Source organism: Lepidochelys kempii, chromosome 3 (genome assembly GCF_965140265.1).
Source record: "Lepidochelys kempii isolate rLepKem1 chromosome 3, rLepKem1.hap2, whole genome shotgun sequence".
In the NCBI taxonomy this organism is placed as follows: domain Eukaryota; kingdom Metazoa; phylum Chordata; order Testudines; family Cheloniidae; genus Lepidochelys; species Lepidochelys kempii.
This window is the reverse complement of record NC_133258.1, coordinates 196144979-196167235: the sequence shown is the minus strand read 5'-3', so window position 1 is coordinate 196167235 and position 22257 is coordinate 196144979. Positions and strand designations below refer to the sequence as shown.

The 22257-nt window shown below is 43.4% G+C and overlaps 1 protein-coding gene across 6 annotated transcripts in view; it reads left to right on the top strand.

Moving 5' to 3' along the window:
• Positions 1-1177: 1177 nt before the first annotated feature.
• The window catches only part of EHBP1 (EH domain binding protein 1), a 321365-nt gene continuing 300285 nt past the window's right edge, over positions 1178-22257 (top strand). For 5 of the 6 annotated variants that reach the window (XM_073339541.1, XM_073339540.1, XM_073339537.1 and 2 more), the window contains exons 1-2: positions 1179-1500; positions 2711-3132. In XM_073339541.1, the coding sequence (XP_073195642.1) occupies positions 3029-3132 (104 nt within the window). In that variant the 5' untranslated portion in view covers positions 1179-1500; positions 2711-3028. Of the gene's footprint in view, positions 1501-2710; positions 3133-22257 lie in introns of all 6 variants that reach the window. The other variant, XM_073339536.1, reaches the window with a different exon arrangement.

Below are 22257 nucleotides of genomic sequence, written 5' to 3'. Positions count from 1 at the left end.
AACCAGTGTAAGCAGGCAAGCCCTTCAGTAGGCAGCACCAAAGGAAAGCACAGCTACTGCATCCCGCTAGCGACTGCTTTCAAAGATGGTACCTTGCAAACCACAAGGGCTCCAAATAAGTGCTGTAACTGTCTGGCATCCCTGCTGTCAAGTGGTAGGAAGCATTAATTTTAAATTCTGCCCAGCGTTTGCATGATGGAGCCTAACCCCCGAGTGTGGGTGTGTGGGGGGGGGGAGAGGAAGGGTCCGTGTGAGGGAGCTTTCTCTTCCCAGTGAAGGGGGGGCAGGGCAAGGTCCGTCTCAGGGAGTGTCCCCCGCAGTCGGGAATGGAGTTTCCCCGCCCCCGTGAGGGAGAGAGGCCGAACCCCCCCCCCCCCAGTGATGGGGTCCCCGGGTCCGTGTGAGGGAGTGGGGGGGCCCGGGGCGGGGTCCGTGAGGGGGAGGGTCCCCCCCCAGTGAGAGAGGGGGGCCCGGGGCGGGGTCCGTGAGGGGGAGTGTCCCCCCAGTGAGAGAGGGGGGCCCGGGGCGGGGTCCGTGAGGGGGAGGGTCCCCCCAGTGAGAGAGGGGGGCCCGGGGCGGGGTCCGTGAGGGGGAGGGTCCCTCCCCAGTGAGAGAGGGGGGCCCGGGGCGGGGTCCGTGAGGGGGAGGGTCCCCCCAGTGAGAGAGGGGGGCCCGGGGCGGGGTCCGTGCGGGGGTGGGTCCCCCCAGTGAGAGAGGGGGGCCCGGGGCGGGGTCCGTGAGGGGGTGGGTCCCCCCAGTGAGAGAGGGGGGCCCGGGGTGGGGTCTGTGTGAGGGAATCTCCCCCCCCCGCCAGTGAGCGAGATGCGGACAGGTCTGTCTGTGAGGGAAGCTCCGTCTCGCCCCTCACCCCAGACGAGGAGCCTCGCTCGCTCACTCGCATCACTTCCCCCTCCCCCAGAGAGAGAACTCCCCACACGCCGCCTCCCTCCCTGAATCCACTCGACACCTGGGAGACACCAACCAATGGCTTGATAGCGTTCGCTCGTTGACACCATCACTCACCAGTCGCCAGGCTCCGCAATAAAAACAACCCCGCCCTCCAGCACAGCAGCCAATCAGAGTGCGAGACAGGATCCCTGCCTCCCTGTGCGAGGTCCTCGTCTCTGCCCACTGAATGATCGACGTCGGTCCTCAGCCAATTAACTTTCGCGCTGTTGGGCAGGCTCACGCCTCTGCCAATGGTGTCCCCAGAGCAGTGAGGTTGGGTGGTGGTGGAGGGGAGGCGAGTTAGTGTGAGCGGTGCGGTTCTCCAGGCGGAGGGTGATGGCTGTGGAGTGAGTGGTTGCGGGGAGCCCTGGACCTTTCCTTGGGGGGCAGGGGCGCCTGGAGCGGCTTGTGCCCCGCTGTGCCAGGTGGCCCCCGGAGGGATGGACCGGCCCCCGGTGCGGCGGCGGTAAGGGGCAGCGGCGCTAGCCCCGCGCGGTGCGTGGTGCCCGCTCCAGCCCGGCCGGGATTAGCCCTGCGAGGAGCCGCGGGAAGGTAGGTAGAGGGGGGGCTGGGCCCCCGGCTGCTCCTGCCGCCTGGGTTACCCGGGATCCCGCTGGGTCCTGCCCCCTCCAGCCCTGGCTGCCGGCCCCAGGCAGCTTCATCCCGGGCTCCGGTCCTGCCTCCGCTGGGCCCGCTGCTTTGCCGGGGGCCGGCGCTAGCAGCTCATCAGCAGCGGTGACACACGGCTGGGGAGGCAAGGGGGACCGCGCTCAGCATGGAGAGCTGCCTCCCCGCCCCCGGGCTTCCCCCCCCGCCCCCGGGCTTCCCCCCGCCCCGCCGTTTCATCCCATCTCCCCACCAGCCCCCTGCATATTTCATCCCATCCCATCTCCCCCCCTTCATCCCCTCCCGTCTCCCACCGGGGGCATCAGCCTTTCCGCCTTTTACAGGCCAGAGATTTCACCCCTCACGCCTAGCAGCTCCCCTGCCCAGGAGGAGGGGATTTAGCCACCCCTTGCATGCCTCTGCCCTTTCCCTAGAGATGATGCATGTTTCTCTGTTTCTTAAAAAGAAAAGGAGGACTTGTGGCACCTTAGAGACTAACCAATTTATTTGAGCATGAGCTTTCGTGAGCTACAGCTCACTTCATCAGATGTTTACCGTGGAAACTGCAGCAGACTTGTTTCTCTAGGCAGGAGGGAGAAGCGTTTCAGTGCGGTGAGGGAGATGGGGATCCTAGGGAGCCCCAGCTCAGGAAATATCCTTGTCTCCTCTTTCCCTTAGCATGAACATTTACAGCATCAACACCCTCTTGCATACAGTGTATGCACACACTCCCCTGGGGAGAGGAGTGGGGGGAGGAAACAACTGTTACACCTTTTGTCATCAGCTGGAAGACAAAGAACTTGTCTTTGCTTCCCGTCTGTCCCTCCCTGTGGGTGCATATTGGCAGCACCTCAGCTGCTTTCTGCACTGCTTCCAGGAGATGCTTGGTAAGGCTTTAGGATGGCCCTGACCTGTGCTTTTTTGTTGTTGATGGTGCTGATAAAAGAACATGTTGATTTGTTTCCAGATGGACTTTGCATTCCTGAAATTGCTGCTGCATTTTTATTCTTATTTATTTATTTAATTATTTGGGGGGGGGACGGGGTGTGTGTTGTGGTTTGCTATGGATGAAAGGTACAAGGTTCTGTACAATTGCAACATCATAGCATGTAACACATTAACCACTGTTTCTCCCCCTTTCTGTTTTGTTTTCCAGTCTGGCAGTCGGCAGATCACCCAGCATATGAGAAGGAATGATGACTCCATGAGGGAACTTCTTTTCAATCACTCATTCGCCCAGTCATGTCTCATGATGCTCCCAGCGAATAGTGTGCCATTCACCTAGACTGGGATTTACCCTGTGAAAAGGAGAGAGAGAACATGAGGCCTAAACATCACCTCAAGCTCTTTCTTGTGCATCATTTTTGGTGTATTTCTATGTAGAACCCTGAGCATTGGGTACATACACTGTTAAACCTGCTTTGCTAGATCCAAGAACTGCAACTGTGTTGGACTCTGATATTTTCTCATCGTCATGGCTTCAGTTTGGAAGAGACTGCAACGTGTTGGGAAACATGCATCCAAGTTCCAGTTTGTGGCCTCTTACCAGGAGCTGATGGTTGAGTGCACCAAGAAATGGTAAGAAGTGTCAACTGTTGAAGTGGTCAAGTGAGTTGCTGGTACTGGAGCATGGCCGTTGCCTGTTCCACTGTGTGGTTTCCCTCCTTTAGTGCAGAAGCTGCTAGGTGGGGTGCAGATCTCTCTCTTAACAAGTGCTTTCCACCCCTATGAGGTTAATTATTGCACTCTAATTTGATCATCTTAGGTGGTTGCAGCAGTATTAGACCGTGCATTTATTAGATATAAGGCTGCTAAAAATCAAAGTTCATGTTTTTTAAAGGAAACTTTTCCAAATGTCACCCCAGGTCTCAGAGATGGGTATGATAAGCCAACTATAACATCAAAGGGATACATTGATAGATTTGACACATTTTTCAAGACCAATAATAGTGTATCTTATTTTATTCTGGGTAGATATGACTTTTCTTGTCTAAAGACTTCTCTTTCCCCTTTCGTCTTTTGAATGGGAAGAGTGAGGACACAGAGCCTTGGGAATTATTTTGAGTTATTTGCTTAGTCAGACAAGAATTTCATGCTGTAATGGCCCAGTGGAACATACTTAGAGCTGGCTAGACTGCAGCAAGCAATTAACTGTATGGGTCTGTTCCAGTCCACCTCTCTCCTTATGCAAAGTGGAATCCTAGAGCTGATGGGATTTTTTTGTCTTGTTTTGCATAGAGGACCAGGATCTAGGTTTTGTTTTTGGTGTTTTTTGTTTTACTATGCAAAGACAAAAAAATCACATTAAAATACATTATACTAAAACTGAAGTTATATATTAGTAGTTCAGGAGAGTTTGCATTATTTTTCATGTTCATAACTGACTCAGTTCTGTAATGTCAGTGGGAAGTGAGCATGCTTGGAAACTTGCAAAACATCACGGTAAATCATCTGTAGCAAACTTAAAACTTAGTTTCTATCACTTGGCTTTTCTTCTTGTTGGCCAGCTTGGCACTAGCATTGGCTGCTTTTAGTAGTTATGAGTAATTGCTTCTGCTCAGTTAAATTTTTAGAAATATCAATCCAACATACTTGAATCCTCATATTACCCCTATCTTAAAGGGGCACTGTCAAATTAATAATCACTTTTAAAAGCGTTCTCTGCACTTTTGATATTAACTCTATTTCAGTTTTAATAATCTTTACAATCTAGAAAATCTAATTGATTTGAATAGTTTTTTAAGGCCAGAAGAAATCACTATGATCAACTAGTTTGATCTCCTGTATAGAACAGGCTGTAGAATCTGATCCAGTAATTACTGTATCAAGCCTATTTTACTGCTTGTGCTTCTGTTACTTTTGTACATGGCATTTAGCTTGATCAATAAAGCTAAACTAGTCAGTTTGACATAACTTAATTCATGTGGGTAGTGTCACTGGTTTACACTCCACATAGATGTAAATCGGGGCAGTCAATAGGCAGGCTGCAGGCCAAATCCAGACTGCCAGATGCTTTTGAACGCACTGCTAAAACTTTTTATTTACTTATTGTCATTGTTGTTGTTGCAGTGTGAAAAATGTTTTTCTGGAATATAGACCTTGACTATACCTTGATCAAGAAATTTGGACTTTGACAAAAAAAAAAATTTGACTACCCTGGTGTAAATGTTTATAGGATCTAGGCCCATATTGGTAACCAGGATAACCACACTGTTGTGAAATGTTTCAGAGATGAGTCTTTTAACAAATAAAGCAAATCCACCCTATACAATCACTTGATTTGTTGACTCCTCTACACTCTTTAAAAAAGAGGAAACCGTCTTAAGACAAAAATGTTCCATAAGCATGAGAGTTAAAATTAAATGTTTCTTCCACAAATGGAAATTCTGTATAAAACACAGGAATGATAAAAATATTTTATAACATTTTAAGTACAGCTTTTGCTGCCTCTGAAATAGACACTAATTTGTGTGTGCTGGTGAGCAATGCTGTCTTTTTTTAAGCTTGCATCTGAGTTTATGGCTGGGTGTAAAGAGCAGAATTGGCGTGAGTGACAACAAAATATGAGAAACTAACCGTCTCTGCCCTGCCTCTTTTTGAAGTCAGGCCTAATGTGTATATGATGCGTCATTGGAACAACAGAGCTACACTATATTCTTGTAGGTCCATGCTGTAAGTGCCTTTTGATGGGAAATGTAGTAAACACTAAGTGTTATTTTAATGTATTGGCACTCCAACAATACAGTGGTTCTGTAAGAAAATAATGATCCATTCATATTTTAAAATAAATGACAATGCAGTCATAAACACAACCAAAGCAAAATATGGCTGGGAGAAAAGTTGCCTATGAACTCAACAGGAAGAATGCTTATTTACAATTTGAAGATAAGAAGAAATAATCTTTTGTTGTTTTAACTTATCAAAAAATGGATTTATCTTGTGAATTTCATTGTTTTGTAATTGGTCAGTTGCACAGTGCAACATTAGATGTATTCTTGCAAAGTTCTAATACCTTCATTTTGTTTTGGAGTACATTTTTGTTTTTTGTTTTTCTTGTATTGATCTGAATTTTCATGTGGTGGTCTGAATACACTTGTTCCTCAAGCTGATAGCTATGCTGGTTATGTAGGAGGTCACAAACACTCTTGTGTTGCTGCTTTACTCTTTAATTGGATTATTTCTCAGTAAGCAGCACATGTCCAGCATAGTGAAGGGATTTTCAGTCTTGCTTTTCCTGGACTCTGTAGTTTCTACTGCTTGCTGCTATTAATGATTATAGATGGCTACTTCCAGAGATATCATTGATCACTTTATTAATTGTGATGGTACATTTAAAGATGTTAGCACTTCATTGTAAAATCTTATTTTCAGGTGTTTAACTGAACAAACATGCTTTTTCTGAGCTCAAATATGGCATTGCAAATTCCCACTGAAGCATTTAAGAGTTATGGCCGTTCAGTACCTCTGAAAATCAGGTCACTAATTTAGATTCCCTACGTTTAAAAAAAAAAATGGTCTGGGTCTTTAATGTGGATTTGTGACTCTAGATACCTCAAAAATTTGATCTTTTTACATCAATCACATGAGTTTAGTGTATATAAAAGGTGCTGGCTTGATAGCCCTGGCTTCTGACATCCTCTGCTTACCCTAAAACAGGTGGGGGAAGTACAGGCTTTGCAGCCTTGCTAATGTACTTCAGCCTTAACCTGGATGAAGTACATATAGTAGGGAGGGGATAGCTTATCCTCCGTTCATTCAGTCCTTGGCCCAGCTTCTATCTAGTACAAATGGTGGTGGTGTGCTTTTTATGGTGTGGACACCTAGTCAGTGGGAATTGGACTGAAAACCACCAAACTCATGTTCATACAGGCCCCCCGAACAGCCATCGGTTGCACTATCTGGGTTGCCAGAGCAAAACTTGTTCTTTATCTGAAACATTAATGTATTTAGTACCTGTGGAGGGAGTAATTTGGTGACTCTGTTAGATTGCATGTCTAGCTCAGTCAGTCTCAATGGAAGAATCCAACAAACGAAGCTCCTCTGTAAATGTGTGATTGCTTTGAGCATCTGGAAATGCACTCGTGTCGGCCACAGTGTATAAGAAATGAAATTGCTGATATCCCCTTAGACTGTGAGCTCTCTGTGGCAAGGACTGTTGTTGTTTTGCTCATTTATACGCTGCCTAGCAAATTTGGGTCCTAACTAGGCCCCAAAGATTCTACCACAATATATTTAATAAATAAGCTTCTATTGAGAGAGGCCTGAATCTTAGAGTTGATTTTAAACCTGTTGCTAAGCTCCTTATGTATTGTTTCTTATCAGATGCTTCTAATATCAAGAGGCAACACATTCACTGTTAAGAACATTGAGATTATGACAAGAAATAATAAGTGACCACAGAGCTGTAACTAAGCATTTTAGCACCTGGGGTGAGCAAGTGTATTTGTACCACTTCGAGGTGAAGCAGGGGGACCTTGCAGGGTCAAACGCCTCCCCAGATTTCTGCCTTCCATTTAGCGTGGAGTATTTCAAACTATGGGGTGTGCCTGCCCAGGTACACCTGTCAATTTGCTCCCTCTCACTTATCCCATCATCTGGTCTAGGAGTAGCAAATTGTGATAGGGCATCAACCATCCATCACAAATTTGCTACCCCTAGACCAGAGGGTGACAAAGGTGAGAGGCAGAAAATTGTGACACGTGGTTAATACATACCCATAGTGCACCGCACTCTGAATCAGTACAAGCACTCTTGGTGAGAACACTTGCCACGGACACAAGGAGTCAAGTAGGCATGCACACCAGTGACATACAGCTGCGGTGACAATATGCTGACATAACTTGAGTTAACATAAGTTTGTAGTATAGATATGGCCTTGGATATATGAATTGTTTGGGAGAGGTAACGGCAAAAGTCTGAAGCGAGGCCAGGATTCACTCAGGGGTTTAGACTCCTACTTTTGTGGATCTGGGCCTTCTGCACCCTAATGGCTCAGGAACAAAAAGACACATAAAAGGAACCAATATCACGGATCTTTTCAAAATAAAATAAAAAAAATTTCATGACTTGGGGGTGTATACCTTATGATTTGTGAATTCTTATGGTCGTCAAGCAATCATGGACCTATAACTGGGTTTGAAAAAGAATTAGGTAAGTTCCTAGAGGACAGGTCTATCAATGGCTATTAACCAAGATGGTCAGTGATGAAACCCCATGCTCTAGGTGTCCGTATCCCTAGCCTCTGATCGCCAGAATCTGGGAGTGGATGACAGGATCACTCAATGACTGCCTGTTCTGTTCATTCCCTCTGAAGCACCTGGCATTGACCACTATTGGAAGACAGGATACTGGGCTTGATGGACCATTACTGACCCAGTACGGCCATTCTTGCGTTCAGGAAAACTTACAAGAGATTTTTGCCTTTGAGAAGGATTTAATATGAGATAAAAAGAAAAGGAGTACTTGTGGCACCTTAGAGACTAACCAATTTATTAGAGCATAAGCTTTCGTGAGCTACAGCTCACTTCATCAGATGCATATCGTGGAAACTGCAGCAGACTTTATATATACACAGAGAATATGAAACAATACCTCCTCCCACCCCACTGTCCTGCTGGTAATAGCTTATCTAAAGTGATCATCAGGTGGGCCTTTTTTTAGAAATTTTTTTAGAATTTTTAGAAATTCTGATGATCACTTTAAGCTATTACCAGCAGGACAGTGGGGTGGGAGGAGGTATTGTTTCATATTCTCTGTGTATATATAAAGTCTGCTGCAGTTTCCACGATATGCATCTGATGAAGTGAGCTGTAGCTCACGAAAGCTTATGCTCTAATAAATTGGTTAGTCTCTAAGGTGCCACAAGTACTCCTTTTCTTTTTGCGAATACAGACTAACACGGCTGTTACTCTGAAACCTGTTAATATGAGATAGTATACTGCCCTTAGTGACTATATTGTTCTACCCACGAGCAGTGATATGCGAAAAAGTACTAAGAGCGGATTGAGAGGCAAAGTAATGGTGAGAGAGGCAATCTCCATTGGTGGAACAAGTGAAAATGAAGAAGTTTTGACACCAGGCTAGGAAATAGTTAGATTGGAAGTCACATGGTCCTACAGAATAAAATTGTGCTATAAAAAGAAAAAAATGTAGAATTAAAAATTCCAAATTAAAAAACACAGTAAAAACATAGGAAGTGCAATGCTAAAACACACCTGTCATTACTAAAAATACTAGCAACCCTTTGATTATAAATATTTTCAATGAATATTTGCTATTAAAATCTAAACTAAATAGCACAATGATAGCTGAGATAAAAGTAAATGACAAAGCGCTAAAAGTAATAAAAATAACATTTTCAAAAGTAAACAAATAGAAGGAGCAAAACTATATTTAAAATGGATTACAACAAAGGGAGTGCAGGTCAGGGAATTACAGCAGCAGATAAGAAAGATTTGTGAACTGCTAGGAGACTTCATGCAGACATATTAAACTGATAAGGGATTCTTTTAAATACTCAAAATGTGTGATACTGTGTGTGTGTGTGAAATATTTCATGGAATCAAGTCTCCTGCAGCACCTCCGTATGTTATATCTGGTCGAGAAGAGCTGCCATGTCTAGGCACTGGGATGCCTGTGCCTTGAAAAACAGAGCCCTGGGACTGTTCTGAGGGAGGGGAAATAAAAAAGTCGCTCTGCCCCCACCCTATTTTTGCAAACACTGCAGGTGTCTCACCCTGTCAGGGTAACTGTTACCCCCTCTGCCCCTCCCTGTTCCAGGGTTTTGCCTTCTGCCACCCTCTGGTAGTGCCTCATCCATGAGTTTAACCCCCCCACACCACCTCCAATTTTGCCTCTGGACCCCTTCAGCAGATGTTACTGAGCATGCTCTGTCTGTGTATGCATGCTCAATAGGAGCCAACCAGTGCACTCAGCACGCTGCCACAGTCTAGCACTGGGGAGAGCCTGCGAAGGGCTGGGGGGAACGCTGAGCACCCTGGGATCTGGCTGACACTGCTGTGCCTGATGCTGCTTGGGCGGGGGAGGGGGGAAATGGCGCTGACATTGCTCGGACTGATCCTGCGCATTGCCCCATTTCTGTGCCCTGGGCGGATGCCCTCATTGACCCACCTTAGTCACAGCACAGTCCGTAAGGGGTGCCAATTTAGTGGGCTTCTGAATTCACCTCCTTGTGCCTATTCCTTCTGTATAAAACTCTTTGCTTTTATTATGCTTTTTTGCTAAACCTTTTACATTTCTAAAGTGATTTGACTTCTTTTTCAAACTGCCTGCACTGACTAAAGGCTTAATTTTCTTGTGACAAATGTCTTTTTGGATCAAATAGAGGTATTCTAGACTAGTCCCTACATCTTAAAAATATCTTTCTCTCTTGGAAATGAAGCAATACTTGAATATTTTTCATCTGTTTTTCTCCTCCATGGTAGTTTCATAACTGGATGCTGCAAGAACTTAAGATTTGGTATTTAATGAGCATGGGAGAGATTCTTCAGACTTTTTGAGATTCCACAGTTCACTCTAGTCAGTTTGCCTTCCGGTCTCTGCTTTCCAACAAACTCCTGAGCGCTGAAGGAAAGAACTAGAATTTACTGGCTGTTGCAGAAATAGAGATTGCTCCGAGCCTGATCATGTCGAGAGAAGGAAGGTGCTCAGTGCCTTGCAGGATTGGGCCCACAGGGGAGAGTCTCATGAGCATATGGGTGTGATTGTTCAGTAAGGATAATTGTGTGGCAAGGCAAGGTCAATTTGCAGTTTTACAGCTGGAGTTCTTAAAGTCTTTACATTTTAGTGTAGCCACTTTTCCCTTTTGAGCCACTGCTTGCATGGGAAAAGGCTTAGCTCAGCCCCCCCCTCCCCCTCCCCCTCCCTCCTCACAAGTTAGGGTTTTATTCTCTCAAATCAATTCTGCTCCTCTTTTTGTATTTGTATTCAGCTTCCCTGATTCCCATATTGAAAATTGTCCCTAGCTCCAAAATCAAAATCAAAGTCAGTTTTTAACCCTCACCAACTCTCAAATCAAAGTTAGTTCTCCACCAACAACCACAATCAGCTTTTACAAATCAATTTCCCCCTTCTCCAACAAATCAAAATGAATTCCTTCTCAACAGTCAAAATCAATTCTCAGCCCTCACACTCTGAGCTACCCACTTTCCCCCAAAATCAAAATCTGTAGAGCCCTGCAAATCTGCAGATATCTGCTTTATATCTACATCCGTGGACCATTTTTGCGACTTGTGGATTGGATGTGGATACAAAGTTTTTATCTGCACAGGGCTCTAAAAATCTTTCTCCTTCTCATCTGAAACTCTGTTCTCCTTTCTTTCTTGTCCCTGCTCCCAAGCATGTAGCTGTTGGGCTCCCTGATTGCTTCCTGCCAAACCCCTTTCCAGTCACTGGCTCCTTAATGCTTATATCTTTCATTCCCTACTCTATCCTCTACGTTGTCTCACTTTCTGTTCAATCTTTCTACTTGCCCTCCACCATCCTTATGGCTACCCAGAATTGCCATCCGGGCACTACTGGGAAGGGAACCTCTGATCGAGTTTAGTGGGTTGTTGTTGGTTGGGTTTTTTTGTTTTTTTTTATGCTATTCCCCCTCCCCCCCCCCAAGAAGTTTAGAAATATGGGAGGGAGGAGTCGGAGGTGGGTGTGAAATGCTTCTCGCTACATCTCTAGGATGTTTTATAGATAGATTTGCTAGGTAGATGCAAAAGGCTTACTTTAAGGTTATTTTCTTGGCGCTGTTCCTTCTACCGTTCTAAAATGTTATGGCTAGATTACTTTATTTCCACAGTGCATTCTCTGTCTCTTTTTTTTTTTGCATGTGTTGTGATATTTGGTGCAGTTCTTCAAGGCCTAGTTCCTGAAGTGATGATATATAAAATTTTTTTAAAAAAAATGTAAATAGAAGCCCTTGAGTTTATAGGGAAAAGCTTGAAAATATGAATCCAGAGGCCACGACAGTGGAAGGCAAATAAAAATAACCTAAAAGCTTGTTTAAAAATGAGTTTGTGATTGAATTTTTTTTTTAAAAAAATGTCTTGACTCTTGTGGGCTTGATTCATGATTATTGAATGCTTGGGATTGGCAATACTGCATGCTTGTGCCCCAATCCCACAAAGACTTGCTGCTGGGCATTGTGTTTACTGTTACCAGTGAGGCAATTTACAGAAATTAAGCACTGTGCCTAATAGTAAGTCTTTGCAGAATTGGGCCTGTAATGAAGTGTTACTGTGTTTCTCTGAGAAACAGAATTCATTCCTGAAATTTCTTGACTTGAGTCAGTGTCCTAGAAATAGGAAAAAGAATTGTGCACAAAAAAACCAGTGGATTATAGCCCAATATAATGGGACAAATCCACTGTAAGGGGTCGGTTTTTATTTCAATAAGTCTCTCTTTTGAGTGCGGAGAGAAAGGATGTCTTATTGACCGGGCCATCCTTAGGATATATGGGGCCCTACGCAGTATTATTAAACTGATGCTCCTACGCCAGCGCATTTGGCTCTGGGAATACGGCCCATGCCTTCTGCCTAGTAAGGAGACTGCAGCACGCGCTGGGTGTGTGGGAGCCGACCTGCTCTTACCTGCTGTCCTGGACTCCATGGGTGGGTGCTCCAGTGTGCTTTTCTCTGTTCAGGAACTCTGTTCTATTTATTTATTTGTAAAAGCATCTCCCTGTCTGCTCTTAAGAGTCTGTGAAGTCTTCTGCTTTGGATACCTAGTGACTCAGTTTGTGTGCATCTTCCTCTCCATGATGATGGAGTAGAATTCCAGCAGGCTATTGCGCAATTGTGGAACAGCATCAAGGGTTCCTGTCCATCTGTGACTATGTTCTGTGGCCCTCTGTAGGAGATTAGAAATTCTGCAGCTGTTCACATTCCATTTTTAAAAATGGAGGTTTTCAGTAAATGTGCAAATAACTAATATGGTGAATACAGCAGCCCCTGTTTTATGCTTTCCTAGCATTTTCAGTCTTCAACATAAGACACTTCTGTATTAACAATGATTAAAGAAGTTTATTAACAGTCAGGTGGGAAGCTGGAGGTTTTGACAGTTGACTGTTGGCACCTGGGGAGGCATTGCAGAGAGTTCAGGACTGGGGCCAAAGCTAAAATTACCAGAAATATATATCCAACATCACTGACGTCTCTGTTGTCATCTTTAGGATTCCAGGTTCACAACTCATTGCGTTGAATAAGACATTCACAGACACACCTGTTTCAGGCTGCCTGTAGTCGCGTGAAGTCTATTTCTGTTTACACGTTGAAGTTTTCTTCACAACCATGACTTTTCCTTTAACAAACAAAAGAATCTTATTTTCCAGAGCACAACTCTATAGCAAGGGGTGGATTCTACAGCTACTAAATTGTGGGATCTGCAAGGCCCTGAATATTAATAATTTTGGGGATAAACACGATTATGGTTTTATTCTGCATACACATCCAATATGTTGTTTTCAATCTGCGTGAGGTATTTAAAATGACTTAATATAAGCAGCCAATAAAACATTTCTCTGGACTCAGTATTTCTCTTCCTTCTGTATAAAAATTGGTGCCTTTGAAAAATAACTTGTACTTTGTATTCCATTAGATTTCAAGCTATCCTACAGTCTCTTCATATAAACTTGGCTGCTCAGTGCCCCTGAATAACACCTATCTTTAATTTGCTCCTGAGCTAATAGTAATTTACTGACACCTATACAATTATAGCACTCAGATCCTGCTTTTGAAAAACAAGGAACCACTTCATGATAAATAGCAAGGCAGTGATGTACACAATTGGCCTGGGAAAACTTCTTTGCATACCCACTGACTTTAGCATTAAAAAACCCATATTAAAATAAGTAATTAGAGAATCCAGCTTGTTAATACAGTTCACAGTGCAATGTATACTGCTACTCAATTCACATCATAAACTTCCTTTATTTTGAGTGATGGCTAATTAAGTAAATTCTGAATCCCTTTGTTTATCAAAATGCATAGGAGAAGTTTTAAAACAATAAAGAACTGTCAAAATAGCTTACTGTTCTTTTCAAATAAGGAACTGCACCAGCGAACTGAGAGTTCACTGGGCTAACCTGTGGCCAGTGTAGTTGTAATGTATCAGCAAGGGCCTTAGTCCTGTAACACCATCCCCTCTATTTGTCATTACTGTAGTCTGCCTCATCACTCCCAACCTCCATAACTCTGGCCATGTTAGCCATGTATGGTTTATTTTCTTTTGTTCTTGGTTGTGTGGCTGTTTGTGGTGGTGATGGTTAGTAACTGTGGAAAAATGGAATTAGTGTCCGGGCCACTTCTGTAGGTAACCTGAATAGTTGAAAAGGGCTATGAAAAATTGACTTTCAGAAGAGCTAAGGGTTAGCTTTGCAAATGCTCACACCCACAAGCGGGGCTGGATTTTTGAAATGTGCTCTGCACTCGACAGTGCCATTACAATGCTTATGGCAAGATGTTCAAAAGAGCTCTGCACCAAGTGAGCTGAAATCTTTTGAAAAATCTGGCCATTTGCTTTGGTGTCTTAATGTGAACTGAGCTCTTCTTCAAATTTAGCCCATAGTGGACACAGTACTTGGAACAAATGTCTGTGGGTCAAGCAAGTTAACATAAATAAAATGTTTTTTTTCTTTCGTTTCTGCATCAGGACTTTGTTCTATAAGGATGCTAAAAAGCGAAGAGGCCTGCCTCTCTCTGTCATTTAGTTTCTAGTTGCACAAAGCCAAGGAGTCTAGTTTTTCATTAGCCATAGTTTGAAGAATATGTAGACTGTTTCCCATTATTAGTTACTTTAGCTCGTAAGGAACACTTCTTATGCTTCTCGTGCAAAGAATAGGTTTTCTTTCGCTCACCAATATACAGTTTAAAGATCCGCTATGATGGTACTTCCTTTATCTGTTAATGGCTTTTTGCATTCTCTTGATTAAAATCACTTTTCATCCCTTCAAACAACTGCCTTATTATCTCCAGCATCTGCACGTCTTTTCAGAGTACTATTTTGAAACTGGCTGTGCGATTACTAAAGGTATTTTTATTCCTGCGGACTTTTTGCATATACTACATGCTGTTTGAGTTTTCATCAGCATTGAAATGCATCCAAGAGTAATCGTAAAACCACTGGGTTCAGAAAGCTCTTTGTGGCTGGTTTAATCATAGGAGTTGCTGACTAAGACCTGAAGAAATTGGGGACGGTGTTATAAGCAGCCTGAGCATCTATACTTACTGCAAGTCCTGGGAATCTCCTCTGTTGTTGGTGTCCTGATGCTTTTTTCAGTCCACGGCAGTAAAACTTTAGTCGGATGAATCCCTGTAAGGAGAGATTATGCCAGCTGCTCCACCACAAGAATACGGGCCTTTGAGAGAATGGGAGAATATATTCTAGAAGGATCTTTTCCAAACTAGTACTTTCCACACAACTTCAGCTCAGAAATAACCTTCCTTTTAAAGCTGAAAATTAAATGTATAACTTGCATCTTTTCTACTACCCAGTTTCAGGAGAGCTGTAAGCAGCCCATTTTCTTGAGCAAATTAAGCCTGTGTTTTTAATGTGCCATGCCTTCAGTATGATAAGGGCATTTTAATTTTAATATCCTCCATCTTCTGATGTTAGGGTATTTTCTGTTTGCAAAATTAATTTTTTGACCCCTGATTGGAGTATTTTTATATTGGTTTTATATCTTTTTGTGTCATCTGTATTTTGGAGTGGACTGATTCTGAGTCAATTTGTCTTGTGCCCCTGTGCTCCACAGCTGTTAACCAAAGTGTACCTCCCACTGTCAATGCCCCAAGAAGGGCTGCACTGCAGCAGAGGAGGACAGTAAAGATATATGTGTTACCTGCTTATTTCGGTTCCTGGGATGCCCTCTCATGGTGGTGCTTGTAGCCTTAGCAGTATTAGTTGCCTCTGGTAAATCTAGTAATGCTGATATGGTTACTAGCACTAAGGACAGCTACACCAGCTTGTCTCATGGGCTTAGCAGGAAGTGTGGGGACAGGAGTATGAGGTCCTGTGCTCAGGGGCCAACTCTGTACCGAGGAGTGAACCCTGGTAAAGCATTACATGCCAAAAGTCTATCACCTCCTAGAAAATATGCTGACTCTTTAAATTCAATACATTTGTCCTAAAATATTTTTATAGACGTAGAACAGACATTGTGAAATGCTTCTTCATTTAGCAGTGAATGCCATATGCAGGGCTCTGCCTTGATTCATTGTTAACGGTAAGGTCTGCAAAATTATAGAAGATTTTTCCTTGAGTTATTTTAAAGTATAGGAAAACATGGAAGACTAGTCTACACTGCATCTGGGATTGTCTCTCCCAGCCTGGGTGTTAGTTCTGCTTGAGCTAGTGTGCTAAAAGTAGCAGTGTAGACATTGTGGCATGAGCAGCGGTGCGGGGTAGCCGCCTGAATGTGGACTCAAGATATGGGAACTGTAACTGTGCTGGAGTCAGTGAATTACTGTTAGCTCAGGAGAAAGTTGAAGATAGTTGTTATCTGGGGGTGCTGGGCAGCCAAGTATATATGAAGGGACAGGAGGTTAACTTGAAAGTTGGTGGAACACAGAAAGAATGTTACTTTTCAAAGGCACCAATTTTTATACAGAGGGAAGAGAAATACTGCGTTCACACACATGTTTTATTGGCTGCTTACCAGGGGGTCGGGTAGGCTTGTATTGGGTGGCTAGCCTGTGCTGCAATGTCCGCACTGCAATTTTTAATGTGCTAACTCGAGCAGAGCTAGCCCGTTTGTATACCTGGGCTGGGAGTCATGCTCTCCGCTTCAGTGTAGTCATGAGATAAATTAGGGTGACACATTTATGCTCCATCTTGTGAGAGCTACTAGTGTTCTTAAAAATAATAATGACGACAATAAAACCACTACAAAACCCCTGGGTCCCAAGAAACAGAAAGGTGCTTTCTTGTCAGCCTGGTGGAACAGGATCCCCATTCTCATCTTTCTTCTGTGCTTTGGTGCACATGGGCAGCCAGAAAGTTTAACTCATGGAAGGAGTGAGGATAAACTATATGGCTTTCTTCCTTCTGTGTCCCCCCCACCCCCGCAGCCTGTAGAAGCCCCTCAGAAGTGCTCAGATTCCCTACTCATTGCAACATAACTCCCACTCCACAGCTTGAACATCCTTTAATGATTGGGAGAGTGAGCCCCTGGCAGCGTGGTTCCTGAGTGAATTATGCTGCCAGGAGTGGCACACAGAGTAAGGAGCCTAATGGAAGATCCCACTGTCTGCATGGCTGCCTTATGAGCTGGGAAGATGGAACTGGATTTCCTTGCAGGTCTCAGGTACCCCTCCTTCAATCATAGTGGGAGGGATCTGCCATTAAAAAAGGATGAGTATATTGAGATCTCTGCACACTCATCCCCCTTCTTCCTGTGGGAATTTCAGTAGAAAAGGAGACTATATGACATAGTTTAAGACAAAGGAATTGATGATTGCTAGATGAATTAATGTTAGAGGCTGGATGCTTGCACAGTTCTAAGACAATATTAGCTGTTGGAGATACTTATTTCTATATATCACTGACCTGAATGTGAACAATATGTATGGTAAGTAAAAATAAATGTTTCAAACATGTAACAGAACTTTCGTGAGAGCAGCTGTGAAGGTCCCCAGCATCTTTCTTGTTTTCATTGGTCTTCACCTCAGTGTAACTCTCTGCCTGAGGATCTAGTGTTTATTCAGGCCAAATGCCTTTTGACTTTTTTTTTACTTTTAATGGGTGTTCGTCCTGTATTTAAAAAATACAGGATGTGGCCCTAGATCAGCAGACGGGACTTTCAGCTGGGAGTTAGAAAACTAGCATTGGTCACTGAGAAGTACTAGAGCCAATCCCAATTATGGAGATGTGATCACAGAAGCATTTCTGGGAACTAGAGCAATACAAAGTTGAAAAGGCTATTGTGCTACCAAGGGACGAATCCTACCCCTGCTTCCCTCATCCCACTGATGTGGTGACTTCCTGGCAGTGGCACTGGTGTTCAGCTGTACAAGCAGAGGATCTTGTTTGGGATATTCTGCCCTTGTGCTGCATGGAGTGCCACTCTACAGAAAACGAGGCCGGGAGTAGGACTTGCTGCTGTGCACAGCCTATGAAAATCTGATGGGATTCCGTGGCCCAAAGGCGGGATTCCTCTACGCTGAACCAGAACACATCAACCCAGTGACTGGCTGTCTGCTGGGGTGTCCGGGTTGCTTCTTAAAGGACCAGTATGAATTACCCAGGCTGTATATTTTATTTATTTCCCTAAACATCCATTGTGTGGTTCAGGAGTACAGTGATGTCTCTTATAAGTAAGAGAATTCAAGAGGTGAGTGAATGCTGATTGCCTGTTAAAGGTGACCTTTAATTACAGACCCAACAGAATTGCACCTGACACAGTGAGAAGGGGTCAGCTGGCACACAGGTCTCTTCAGACAGGGTTTCACCGTTAGAGTAGACTTCAGTGCAGCTTTCACTGTTCTTGAGTTGTAGACAGAGTGCAAAGTAATTTTTTAAGTATGTGCACATAGCAGTGTTATTAAAGAATGTATAACTTAAAGAAATGCAGCAGCAATATTGCATACAAAAACATGTCGGTGTCTTCTGTACTGTTTCTCTCACCCCCCACTATCACTCAGAATATGGTTAGAAGATGAGTGGTAAATATTTCTGGAGCCAGGGAGCAAGGATATTTGTTGACCCAAGGTGTAGGCTTACCTCATGGTCAAAGCGAGTGAGTGGGACTGCAGCCAGGGAACATGGCCTGTCTGGGAAATGAACTCAAGCATCGAGGACTGGTTAGAGATTATCTGAGAGGATGGTAGTCCGGGCTGGACAGAGAGAAGTACCAGGGAGCCAGTAACAGTCAGACCTGCTCTGGGTAAATCTCTGCATGGCTGACAAAAGGGGCTTTAGTTCACTTTCAGGAAGGCAATATGTAAAGCTTTTCTTATGAAGCAGAGGGAGCCCAGCATCATATTAAATTTCAGACTTCCAACTATCGAAGGTAACTCTGGAATACAAACTTTGTTGCATTAAAGTTAAGTCTGTCAAGGGCACTAACTAAGAAGATTTACTACTGAAAACCACCAGTAAAACAAGCAACTGTGCAAGCATTCACAAGAATGGAGATCACAACCTTAGGTTATAGGAATGATTGAGACACTGACTTTGTGCATAAGAATTGTCTTGTGGCTAAAGCACTGAACTTGGGTGATATATTTCATTTCATGACTCTGCCCCAGTCTTCCTGTGTGATCTTGGGTAAGTCATGTGGAAAGGGGCCCACTAAGTCTTGATCTTAGGCACTGCAATTGACAAAACCTCTTCTCTGTGTAATCTAAACCTGCTTAACTCTCTTGGTGCCTAAGTTTTTGTGCTAAAAGTTCCCTAGGCACCTATGTTTCTGCCTCTAGGTATGTGCAGTGATGCCTATCTCTAGACCTCTATCTCCTGCTGAAAGAAAGATAGGCACTCTTCTGTGCCATGTCAGGGCTGATCTGGTAGGAGTGGCATGTGGGGGCTGATCTAGCAGGAGTACTCAGAGGCTGCCTACTTCCACGCAAAACAGCTGTGGGGAGGGAGAGGATGATGACCTCCCTTACAATCTTTATTCTAGTGGCTCGAGCACTCACCCAGGGTGTAGGAAACAAATGATTCTAGTCCCCTCCCTCCCCCCCCTCTGATGAGGAGAGAGGATTTGAACAGGGATCTGCCACCTCTTAGGTGAGTGCCCTAAGCACTACACTATGGAATAGTCTGTCCGTCTCCATCAATTTCTGTTGTTGTTCCACTTTAATTAAATAATTAATTAAATATTAATTGGGCCAGAGAGAGAGTTAGAATGACCATAGCACAGTAGTTGGGGTGCTCACTTGAGCAGGGACAGAATTGTTAAAATCCCTTGTCAAATAATTCCTCGTACCTGAAACCAAATATCATTAGAGACAAAGCTGCTGTGTGAACATCGACTAAGCATAACTCTTGTGCCAGAATATGTCCATTATGTTAGAATCCTAGAATATCAGGGTTGGAAGGGACCTCAGGAGTCATCTAGTCCAACCCCCTGCTCAAAGCAGGACCAATCTCCAACTAAATCATCCCAGCCAGGGCTTTGTCAAGCCTGACCTTAAAAACCTCTAAGGAAGGAGATTCCACCACCTCCCTAGGTAACCAATTCCAGTGCTTCACCACCCTCCTAGTGAAATAGTGTTTTCTAATATCCAACCTAAACCTCCCCCACTGCAACTTGAGACCATTATTCCTTGTTCTGTCATCTGCTACCACTGAGAACAGTCTAGATCTAGTTAAAACAGGAGCAATTCATACTGCACTGAGCCTTCAGACTTGATTTTGCAGAACAAATAATACATACAATACGTATGTCTCAGGCCGTGGCTTTGTTGTACCAATAAAATAAAAACCAGCAGGAGCTTATTAAAGGGAAAAAGGCAAAATACCACATTTATTGTGAATACAGAAAGAATCATAGTAAGCAGTTAGTTATAGCTATAACATTCCATTCAATCTCATATTTAGTCACACATTCATTCATACACACACACACACACACACCCACACACACAGGTTCTGCAAGGTTGTTATCATAGTTACCAGCCTTAGAGTTGCTCATGCCAAGTCACTGGCCAGGTGGCCTGGACATGAGGAGGGAGCAGGGCCTTGTCAGATGCTCATCTGATGCTCCTGGAAGTTGGTTTGCAGAATCAGACCCCCAAAGTTCTCACTTTTTAGAGTCTATTTTTATAGGAATTTCTTCCTATGCCAGTCTATGGGAATTGCTTCATCATGCTGTTGCTGAATCAATCAGCAGATAGCACATTCCTGACGGCTCCAAGATGTTATCTTGTTCTTTGGTTCTCCCATTCTTGAGGCTGTTGGGTGGATTCCAGTCTGCCCTCCGGGGGGGGGGGGGGTCCTCTGGTTATTTCCACTTGACGCCTTCTTCAGCCGATGGACACTGGATTCTTAGGCTGGCACCTCCCTGATCATTCAGTTATTATCCACACCAAGCATCCATCCACATACATCCTCTATCTCTATTTTAATCACAATGGTTAATACAACAAAAGGGTGGGGAGTCTCTGGGTGTTGTTTCTGTTGTTACAGAGTATTGCTTTGAGTCTCTCTCTCTGTGAATTGCTTTGAGAACAGACTCTGTCTTAGAATGTACTAACACAATTAGCAGCTTGCAAGTTTCACACATAGAGGGAGAGAAACAGTACCAAAAACCAAGAGACCTCTTAATTAGTAATACCCTGGAATTTAAACTCTGGGGAATCAAACTCATTTGTGATTTTAATACAGAACTTCTTTAATATGATCCAACAGCTTCACACAAAAGTTATAGTGCTTTACTCTACTGACATAGATAAAGCGGTACAACTGCTCCGCTCCCAGTGTTGATGCAGTGATTCCAGTATAAAGGTGCTTATACTGGTATTCCCCTACAGGAAGGGGAATAAGCTATGCTGGTTTAAGGTAGCTTTATAACTGCGTTCATAGTAGGATTATATTATTGAGGAGTGTGGGTTTTTTTTCCAACTAACTGCAGTAGTTATACGGGTACAAAAACTGCGTCGATCAGGCCTCCGATATCTAAATGTATTTTGTTGAAAAGGGAAACAAAAGACCCAATCCAATTCCATTTAGGTTAAAGAAAAGATGACCATTATCTTTATGGAAAGTTTTAGACTGGACTCTAAAATAGTAGCATAAATCCAGGGGCAGAGTAAAAGTATTCTTGATAGGTACTGGCCATTGAGAATGTTGCTGTTTACTGGTCTGTGCATGAATGAAGTGCTAAGGTTAGTGTGGGAATTCTGTATGTAACCTTGGCTTGTGATTTGCATGATTTGTAATATTTGATTTTTTTTTTTCCACAGTGTGCCTAAAAGTACATTACATCTTTTCTTGAATTGCAATTAATACATTTAATTGTATATTGACAACTTTTGTTTTGGAATATATTGTATATCACTGTCAGGAAGTTAATGGTCAGATTGATGATAAAGAAGGAATCTGAATCAAAATGTTCCAGTTCTTGCTGTCCTTGAGGAATTCTGTTTGCACTGACTAAAGATAAACCACATTGCTTAATATTTATTATTTCTGCCTGTAAAATGTAACTAGAAAAAGTGTGCTCATTAATAGCAAATGAATTTTCCCAAAACTTCTCCTTTTCATATGTGCTCTTGAAAGGATGATTTTAAAGTACAATTACACTTTTGGGCTTTTTAAATTTGTTTATAACCTTGTAAATAAAATTACAATACCCATGTATAGTTGTCCTCCGTTAAAGCTTTGTTCAATCCAAAATAAGGTCCCTGTTTTGCAAAGCAATCTCTGCAGACAGACCCTTAAACCCACATGGAGTCCTCTTGATGTCAGTGGGTCTCGGTACACATTTCTTTTCAGACTTTTGTGGCTCATATCGTTTAAGTTCCAAAATGGTTAATGTGAGAAGGTTAATATTCCATAAGAAGTAATATTCCATAAACTCTTTTTTCGGGCATTCGTTGATGACAGTTAATGAATATATACACTTTTATAAGAGATAGAAACCCTATTTTTATATTTTGTTTTATGTGCTATTGATCGTTGTCAAGTGTGGTTTAATCCGGAAAGTGCCCTTATACAAATGAGGTTGTGGGATTCTCGCTCTCTGTATATTCT